The sequence below is a fragment of the Onychostruthus taczanowskii genome, unplaced genomic scaffold (genome assembly GCF_017590055.1).
Source record: "Onychostruthus taczanowskii isolate IOZ18803 unplaced genomic scaffold, ASM1759005v1 scaffold74, whole genome shotgun sequence".
NCBI classification, from domain to species: domain Eukaryota; kingdom Metazoa; phylum Chordata; class Aves; order Passeriformes; family Passeridae; genus Onychostruthus; species Onychostruthus taczanowskii.
In genome coordinates, this window is record NW_024505229.1 from 1,558,885 (window position 1) to 1,569,090 (window position 10,206).

Here is a 10,206-nt window from a genome sequence, read left to right on the forward strand (position 1 = left end):
GGTGAGCTTGGGTGGGCTCATGGTGGAAATCTGAGTAAAGCCTGGGCATGCTGTGCTAAAGTTAGATCCAGGGCCTTGCAGACTCCAGGACTGACACACACAGCCTGTCTTCCCACTCTTTTTCAGCTGGAAAGTGAGTGATTCACACCCAGAGGCTTTGGAGTGCCTCTAAACCCCCCCACTTTTACCTCTGAGCTGTCCTGGTTCCACCCAGCTCCAGCCAAGGGAGAATGGTTGGACCAGGAATTTGGCAGCTTGGGTTACTGAGCAGGATCTTCCTCCAGCTTGTATCCACAGAGGCCGTGGGGCAAGCTTTGCTAGAAAACGGTTTCAATTCCTGAAGAGGAGGAGTGTGAACAGGGGGGATAAGATGGATCTCACCAGGGCATCCTGGCTGTGCTGGGCCTTTGATCAAGCACTGGGGAAACCCTCAGCAGATTCTCCTCTCCCCACCCTGTGGTGAGCACACATCCTCTGAACAGAGACAGAGCTGTCCCAGGATTTCCCTGGGAAGCTGTGAGAAAGCTCAGAGAAAAAAGTAAAACAATTATTAGCTCAATCTCTGCACCTGGCAGGCAATCTCTGTTTGTCAAAGATGTTTGCAAGAAGGAGTTGTCCCTTCTTGACCAATAGGTGAGAGAAGATTCCTAAAGGCCAATCAGGTCTTAGGTCCACCATTGTTTCTATGAGAAATGTGGATTTATAACAATAAAGTGCTTTTCATGCCTTCTGATGATGGAGTCTCTGTGTCACCTTTGGCTGTCCCCAACATCCCTTTGGTGACAGCACCCTGCTCTCTCTGTCATCCCCTGCACATCCCCCAGGCTGCTGCACTCTGCCTCTGCTCCAGGCACAACCAAAAGCTGCAGGGAGCTCCTCTGTAGGGCCAGGGAACAAAGCCATTGCAGGGAAACCTTTCCAGCAAGCCAAGGAACCCTGGGGTTTCAGCAGCCACCCCAGCTCAGGGTGTGACTGCTCTGGGCACAGGCTGGACCTGCAGTGGCAGGAACTGTGTGTCCCTGCTCCTGGGGGTCTGTTTTTAAATTCCTGGCATAAAACCCAGGTTGGACTCCAGGTTTCAGATGCCTGACCTGAGGTCTGAGGAGAAATACCCTTGAAGCACATTTACTGACTGCGTGCTCTCACAAAATTTGCTTTTTGGCAGGAGGGAAGGCAACAGGAAAGTATTTTAGAAGACTGAATCAAGAAATTTCAAAGGCTAACAGAGCATGATTTGGGCACAGCAGTAATTTAATAGCTGGTTTTGCCATTGGAGTATCAAGAATTTACTTACATTTTTTAATGTAAATCAGCATGAGAGACCCCACTGCAAACAGAGATTCAGAGAAGCAAGATTAAATCTGGACTGGACCAAGCCTGTGGCAGTCTCAAGGTCACTCTCACTGCTCACTGATGCTCCAGGGCACATCTGTGACAGAGCTGAGCCCACCCCAGGACAGAATGGAGCAAATCCCACCCCAGAGACAAGCAGAGGGCACTGTGATGAACCTCCTGTGACCCACTCGTGGATCCTGTACCCAGAACCCAAAGAAAACAACCAAAGAATTCAAAGTTTATTCTTTAAAAAAGTTATTTAAGAAGCAAAATAATTTACTTCAATCCAAACCAAAAGAGATGCATTATTGAAAGCAAATAATTAAACAAATAACAACAAATTAGCCCTTGGGTTAAAAGTCCAGATCCCAACATTTCCCAGCCATCCTGATGGTTACCACAGGCACACACTCAAGGTTTGGGGTTTTTGAGGAGCACAGACAGGTCAGAATGTGATCTCCCACAGGCCTGAGGCTGCCTGAAATCCAATTCTAAGGCTGAGCTGTACTAAAAATGATGGCAGCTTAAAGATCCTGGTTAAAATCCAAAGTCCCAGCAAGGACAAGGACAGAATCTGAGCAAGAGCACGGAGTTGTTTGAGCAAGAACATGGAGTGAGGACACAGAGAAAGAACCACAGGATTCCACTGGCTCCACTGAGCTGTGCTCAGCACAGCAACAGAAACATTTCTTCCAGTCATTGGCACTTGGAAGTTCTGAACAAGAGCTTTACCCTTTTTTAATATTTTAATATTTTAAATATTTTACCCCAAAAGTTCTTCATGTCTGTTCTGTCCAGCAAGGGCAGTGACATCAGTTTGGCACTAGTGCAGAGTTGTGCTTTCTAAATAATAATATTTGGACCAAATCTACTAAACCACCTTTTCCAGGGACCTGTCTTGTGCAAAACCTTCTGTGCTTATCTTCTAAATAGTTTTCCCCAATTCACAGGGCTTTGTCCTTCCAGTTCTTGGATTCCACCAAACCCTGGGTTCTCTGTGAGGCAGGTGAAAACAAATTACAACCATTCAGTTCACTCCTGACTAGTACAACACCCTGATTTTGTATCTTTTGCTGGATTTGGAACTACACTGACGGACTTGGGAGTATCACCTGTGCAGGTCAGCTCTGCAGCACCCCAAAAACTGAGAAAATCCTAAAAACCATTCTAAAGGTTCCAGAGGTGACACAAACACAGACCTGTCCTCACCAGGGCTTTTTCCCTTTTCAGGTTTTATAGAGCCCAGGAGAAAGGGAACAGCAAAGAGCAGCAGATGCATTTTCCAGTCAGTTCCCACACATGGATGAGAATTCCCAGCCTTTGGAGCTTCAGCTGGTACATTTTACTGCCAACCAGAGCTGAGCAGTGGGGAGCACTGTATGATGAACCACCATCCAAATAATTCTCCAGGTTGACCACACACCCTTCAAACATCAAACGCCAGAGGCTTCCCAAGGCCACAGGCAGCTGTGCTCTGAACAGGAAACAAATTCCTGCATTTCCCAAGAAATCAAACCCCATCCATGGGCCTGGATGACAGAATGTCACCATTCAGTGTCCTCACAAACTCCACACTGCCCTTCCTGCTGGCTCCACGTGACCAAATGCGTATCCCAAAAGCTTTTCCTCATTTCCCAGGGGTGTTGTTATTAACTGGCAGCCCTTGTGCCACACAGCTCTTCAGGAGCAGGGAAGGCTTTCACAGAAAACCTTCCTGACCTGGCTGTGCAGGGGGGCAGCTCTGCCAGGTTTAACCTGCACTCATGGAATGGTTTGGGCTGCAAGGAGCCTTAAAGCTCATCCCATGACACCTTCCACTGTCCCAGGCTGCTCCAGCCTGCCTTGGACACTTCCAGGGATCCAGGGGCAGCCACAGCTGCTCTGGGCAACATCAAACAAACAGAACTCGAGCCAACGGTCCTCACAATTCTGCCCACCACTGTGTGTATGTTGCTGGAAAATAATACTTTATGTTAAATTTTTTTCTGGATTTAATTCTTATCAGTCACGCCAGTCAAGGTTAAAATAAATCGAAAAAAGTATTTATAAGGATTATCACAGATAAAGAAGATGTGATGCAGATTGATCCTCTTCATTCCAAGAAGAGAATTAAGACTGTAAGTAGTGAAGGAAGCAACATTAAAAGGAAAAGATTCTTCTCTCTCTGTTTAGATTTCCAATTCCATTTGAAATTGAGCACTCTAAATTAAGATGTGTGACTGACACCAACAACCTGAAACTGAGCCTCCTGCTCTGCTGGCCTGGCACTGACCAAATGCTCCCTCTGTTGGCTGAGGGCTCCTTCCTCCTCCTCCTCCTCCTCAGAGCTGAATCCAGCCCAGCAGCACAAGGACAGGGGAGGGCACAGCACCCCAGGGCACGGGAGGCTCTGCAGCACAGAGCACACCTGGGCACCAGGTAACCAGGGGAGGGTGTTCTGTTCTGGGAACACCTGGCTCAGCTCACAGTTCCCTGGCTCAGAGAGCCCAGAATTCCACCAGTCTGTCCCACACCTCCTGTGGAGCCATCACCGAGCTCGTTTCCTTCCTCATTTTGCAAGATGCTGCAATCAGAAGCTGGCTCAGGTGCCTGTGGCAGCTCTCAGCCTTCTCCCCTCCATCACAGAATCCCAGGATGGTTTGGGTTGGAAAAGGACCTCAAAGCTCATCCCACTGAGCCCTGCCATGGCAGGGACACCTCCCACTGTCCCAGGCTGCTCCAGCCTGGCCTGGGACACTCCTGCACCCCTGACAGAGTCAACCCCAACCTCCCCCGCTCCTTCCCTGGCAAGGAAACTCCAACTACATTTTACAGTCTAGAGACATTTTGAAGAGACTCTTTGCAGTCTGTGGTAAGAAAATAATTCAGAATAAAACAATTTGCAAGTTACAGAGAGAGCTGAATAGCAGCTGTCCAAAGCAACCTCCAGTTACCAGATTAATTAGTGAGAAGCTGCCCAGAAATGTTGGCAGTTCATGTTAAAAATGAACAGCTGACAGGTTTGGTCCAACTTGGAAGAGATCTGAATGCTGCAGGAAAACAATACAGAATATAAACTGTTCCACCCACAAAGAAAGTAAAACACAGATGCAGTGTGTCCCCTCCCTTGTCCAAGAGTCTCTCAAGTGCCTGCTGGACCTTCCAGCCTCCAAATTCCTGCTGGAGGATCCTCTCAGGCCCAGATCACCCACAGCACACTTGCCTGCTTGACACAATGAGCTCCCAAGAAATTCCAGTCCTTGGGGTTTTCCTCAACCCAAGGGACAACTTCAAATCTTCTTAGCAAACAGGCACTTAGTCAGGAAAGGGTTTCCTTTTTATTACAGAAATGGAGGATCAGGTAGGTGGCACTCCTGGCACTGGAGATGTTGCACTTTTGCTGTACAGGTGCACAGAGAGCAGACACCCAGCTGAGAGGGGACAGGGGCACTGCTGGTGGCACAAGCCCGTGTGACACTAACTGTGCCACTCCTCTGACAGCACTGCACGGATTCCAACAGACAGGGGACACACAGCACTTCTAGCTTTTACTCTAGAGGTAAAGTGTCATCTTTTTCACAGCATTTAGTCTCTATAGTTCACTTTTGTGACTGGTTTTCTTCTGGAACAAAGCCAGGTAACACAGTGAGAGAAGAATCCCAGCACGTCCCGAGGTGCTGCTGCTCCGTGAGCTGAGCAGGGAGGTAGAGGCCATGGATGTTCTCTTCAGATGGAGCACGGAGAAGGTCCTTGTGCTAATTAACTCTGGTGCCCAGAGCCTGTCCCTGGCACCCAGACACTGCAGGGATCAGCAGGAGAGGCAGCACAGATCGAGGCTTGTCCAGCAGCTGCACCTGAACCACGTTTTCTTGGCATCTGGAACAGAAAGGCACCTCCAATTAGCACTAATTAGCTCAGTCCTGCTCTGGGGTGGATGTGCAGTGCAGCAGTGCAAGTCCTGAGCTGGGCTGGCTGTTTTCATAGTCACGAGCAACATCTTTCAGGGAATGGTTGAGAGGAATTTCCCTCAGCTGGGAACTCAAGATTCCATTATTTGCACCATTTTATTTGGTTAATCCTGGAATCAGCACATTCCAGAGGAACACAGCTCTGAGGGGAGCTGTGCAGGAGTCAATCACTCAGCTGTGCACACCCCTCTTTCAAGGTGTTTCTTTAGAAATTACACCTTCTCCAAACAGTCCAAATGGTTTCCCAAAAGAAGGAGACAGAAAGGAATGACACAGAAAATCACACCACTGGAATTGGTGGAAATCATGGAATGTTTTGGGTTGGAAGCAACCTTAAAGATCATCTTGTTCCATCCACCCCCCAGCCAAAAGGGTGACTTGAATGAAAATTCCTTTTCTTAAGCTCTGCCACCAACTTAGAGGGGAATTTTTCTTTTTTGAGCATTAAAACATTGTAGGATCCAATTGCAGGATCCATTGTAGGATCCACTGTAGGATCCACTGTAGGATCCAATGGCAGGATCCACTGTAGTATCCAATTGTAGGATCCAATTACAGGATCCACTGTAGGATCCATTGTAGGATCCAACTGTAGAATCCACTGTAGGATCCACTGTAGGATCCAATGGCAGGATCCACTGTAGTATCCAATTGTATGTAGGATCCAATTACAGGATCCATTGTAGGATCCAATTGCAGGATCCATTGTAGGATCCATTGTAGGATCCATTGCAGGATCCACTGTAGGATCCATTGTAGGATCCAATTGCAGGACCCATTGTAGGATCCAATTGCAGGATCCACTGTAGGATCCATTGTAGATTCCAATTCTCTGGCAATCAGTATGTTCTCCAAAAGGGGAAACCCCACCTACAGCCACCAGCATTTCTAAGGCACACTCAGCAGCTGCTGGAAGGCAGAGCAGGCAGTGCAGCAGAGGGCTCCAGCTCACCTCCTCACATGACAAGGCAGGACAATCCCATGCAGCCCTGGTTCCCATCCTCGCTGCTGTTGAGCTTCTTCATCCGGTACTGCCGGATCTCCCTCACCAGGGTGTAAAAAGCATCTTCCACACCCTGAATGCAAACACAAGGTCAGGTATTTTCTTCCCTGAAGCTTTTGAAATCACTGATCTGTCCATCCCAGAGCCCCTTTGTGGATTTGAAAGACACAATTCTGCAGGAAGAGCAGCACCCAACAGACCCCGTGGTTCCTAAGAGGAGGAATCCCGCAGGGATGTCCCAGCCTGACTCCTCCTGGGGTAACAACCCCTAAAGTAAACATGGAAAACTGTATCTCAGGGAGGTTCCATGCAGGAAACCGGCTACTCCTTGCCTAATTTGAGAATTCTTAGAATTCAGCTCTTGAGGATTTTCTGGCTGCTGCTCAATAATGGCACCTTCCCTGCTCTGTTCCCCTGGACAAGCCCACGTGGCCGAGGAGGCTCTGGAGAAGCCCATTAGTCCAGTCTGGGGAATTCTGTCTGCAGTCATAATCAGCTAATTTGCTTTCATTAAGGAGCCAAGAGAACCCAGCAGGTCTGGGGTGAGCGAGCTCAGCCTCTGACAGGCCCCAGGGGGAGCAGCTGAAACTCTGCTGCTCCTCCTGCCAACACTGAAATTGGCTGGAATCAAAACTTTAACATCACTTGAAGCAGTAGAAAGTAGCTGGGTTTCTTTTTTTTTCTGTGTGTTTTGTGAGATTTTATAGTAAGTTTTTTATTTATTATATTAAAATGTGGTTTTTATTTAAGATGTAAGTATTATTTTTTAGGAATTATTTTGCAGGTATTTGTTTCTTGTTGGGAGGTTTTTTATGGTTTTGGAGGTTCATTAAGAGGGGTTTTGGTGGCTGCATTTGAATGCTTTGATAGTAAAGGTGAATTTTAACTTTTTTTGGGGCATGTGTTATTTTTTCTCCTTATGTAATTTTCCACAAAGCCACTGTAGGTCTCTTTATCTCTACATTTACTGGTTTTAGTTATGTTTATTATTTTGAGGGGTTTTTTTTCCCTAGTCAGTTTTTAAGTTTTATTTAAAAATTTCAGGGGAACTGAAATTTTTTTATTCCCTGTTATTTATCAGCATAACCCACTTGAAAGGAAGTCAGGCTGAGTCTGAAGTGATTCCTGCACTGGCCCAGCCCAGAACTCTTTCAAACTAAGAGTGAGCAGGGAAATAAAAGCAAAAAACTGTAAAGGGATTGAAAAAAATGCTTCTCCTGTAAATAAGGCAAAAGCACATGGCAAAATGTCCTTGCTGCATTTCCCAGGAAGAAGTCAGGCCTGGGGGAGCCCCTCACCTGTCTCGTTTTTGCAGAGGTCTCTATGAAGGGGATTCCGTAGCTTTTTGCCAGTTCTTGGGCCTGTTTTGTGTCCACTGTTCTCGTGGGCAGATCACACTTGTTCCCCACCAGCACCATGGGCACATCATCTGAGTCCTTCACTCTCTTGATCTGTTCTCTTTAGGAAGACAAATTATAAAAAAAAAAATAAATTAGGAAGTATTTTCTAATAGTAGAACTGGTTTAGTTCAGTATTCAAACAACCTTGTGCCACAAAAACACATTAAAGGTGAGCAGGGCCTCAGGGGTCAGCAGGATGGCCAAGCACTTTGTACACTTCATTTTCTGTCCATGGATAACCCCACTCTGGATTTCTCACCCATTTCCTCAGAGATGACATTCTGTAGCTGCAAATGGCATCTGGTTCACAGAATCCCAGAACAGCTGGGCTTGGGAGGGCCCTCTGGAGATCACCAGCCCAACCCCTCTGCCAAGGCAAGGTCTCCTGGAACAGGTACCACATCCTGGAGGGTTTGGAACGTGTCCAGAGAGACTCCACAACTCCCTGGCAGCTGCTCCAGGGCTCTGCCACCCTCCTAGGAAGTTTTTCCTCATGTTGAGGTGGAACTTCTTGTGGTTTAGTTTATGGCCACTGCTCCTTGTCCTGTCCCTGGGCACCACGGAAAAGAGTCTGACACTGTTTTCTTGGCACTCCTTGGAGATATTTATATGGATTGATTAAAAAAAAAAATCTGGATAAAAATCATCCCAGTCTTAACTGACTAAAGGTGGTGGTGAGGCCCTGGCACAGGCTGCCCCTGGATCCCTGGAAGTGTCCAAGGCCAGGCTGGAAGGGGCTGGGAGCAGCCTGGGATGGTGAAGGTGGGACTGCCATGGCAGGGGGTGGAATGGATGGGCTTTAAAGTCTCTTCCAACCCACCCCTGTTGTGATTCCATGCAGTGGCACAGAACAGTGACAAAACTTCCTGACAGAAGTGGGAGATCCAATCTTTGTTCCCGAGCCTTCACCGAGGCACCTCAGTGCTTCATCCAGGCAGTGTCCCTGCCCTGGGGCAGCCCAGCTGTACCTGTAGAGGTTGATGTCTGCGAAGGATTTGCTGTTGTTGATGGCGAAGACGCAGAGGAAGCCCTCTCCTGTCCTCATGTACTGGTCCCTCATGGCGCTGTACTCCTCCTGCCCCGCCGTGTCCAGGATGTCCAGCAGGCACGTCTCGCCATCGATCACCACCTGCTTGCGGTACGAGTCCTGCAACACAGGGCACTGCCAGTGAGCCCGGCACGGGTGAAACGGAAAAATAAACACAAAAACGCAGGAGGAGCCCTGCCAGCTGTTCTGCAGAAGCTGTGGCTGCCCCTGGATCCCTGCAAGTGCTCAAGGCCAGGCTGGACAGGGCTGGGAGCAGCCTGGGATGGTGAAGGTGTCCCTGGCATGGCAGAGGTGGAACCAGATGAGCTTTAAGGACCTTTCTAACCCAAACCAGTCTGAACCTTGTGATTCTCATCCGTCTCTGATGAAAAACTACCACTATCTAAAACGACAGTATTTTAAATATTACCCAAATTATCACATTTTAAATCATGCCCAAACTATCCCTTTTTAAATGAGACTCTAAGCCCTGCCATCCTTTGTTACAAAACACAGAACTCATGTTGCTTTGAAGGAATCCCTCCACAGGAGAAGAAAATGAAAGACAATCACAAACAGCCTCCCTGCGAGCAGAGCCTCCGCCCTGCACAGCCCCGTGCCGGCCTTTCTGCTCGCCTGTGGCTGCCTTGGGAGCCCGAGGCAGAACGGGGCAGGAGCCGCTCCCAGAGCCCCGGGCCGGGCCGGGCTGCGGGGCCCCGGCGGCGGATGCGCTCCCGGCCCCGGGCGGAGCTTCCCCCGCGCCCCGCGGCCCCAGCCCGCAGCGGCCCCGCTCACCTCGATGGTGGGGTCGTACTCGTCCACGAAGTGGTTCTGGATGAGCTGGATGGTCAGCGCGCTCTTGCCCACGCCGCCGGCGCCCACCACCACCAGCTTGTACTCGGTCATGGCCCCGCGGCCTCGCCGGGCCCGGCCCGGCCCCGCCGCCGCCGCCGCCCCGCGATCGCCCCGCGCCGCTTCCGCCTCCCGCCCGCGCGTCACCGCCCGCGCCGCTTCCGCACACGCGACACGGGCGCGACACGGGCGGGACACGGGAGAGACATGGGAGAGATACGGGAGAGACACGGGCGGAACTCGGGAGAGACACGGGAGGGACACGGCGGCAGCGGCACCGAGCCCGAAGCGCGGGGCTCTAAACCGGGAACGGCTCCGCGCCGCTTCCGCACACGCGACACGGGCGCGACACGGGTGGGACACGGCGGGGCACGGGAGGGACACGGGGTGGACACCGGCGGGACACGGGAGAGACATGGGAGACACGGGCGGGACACGACGGGACACGGGGGAGACACGGGAGGGACACAGGAGAGACACGGGCGGGACTCGGGAGAGACACGGGCGGGACACGGCGGTAGCGGCACCGAGCCCGAAGCGCGGCGCTCTAAACCGGGAACGGCACCGGCGCCGCATCCCGGAGCTTTCAAGGGGGAACGGCACCGGGCCCAGATCCCGGGGTCTAGAGGGGGAACGCCACCC

The 10,206-nt window shown here is 50.3% G+C and overlaps 1 protein-coding gene across 1 annotated transcript; it reads right to left on the reverse strand.

Annotated features, from left to right (window-relative positions):
- Positions 1–4,633: 4,633 nt before the first annotated feature.
- NRAS (NRAS proto-oncogene, GTPase) lies at positions 4,634–9,685 on the reverse strand. The gene is made up of 5 exons (XM_041422805.1): positions 9,508–9,685; positions 8,654–8,832; positions 7,584–7,743; positions 6,235–6,358; positions 4,634–5,190 (listed from the first exon to the last, which is right to left on the reverse strand). The coding sequence occupies exons 1-4, from the start codon at positions 9,616–9,618 to the stop codon at positions 6,239–6,241; spliced, it is 570 nt and encodes a 189-aa protein (XP_041278739.1). The 5' UTR covers positions 9,619–9,685; the 3' UTR covers positions 4,634–5,190; positions 6,235–6,238.
- Positions 9,686–10,206: the final 521 nt, after the last annotated feature.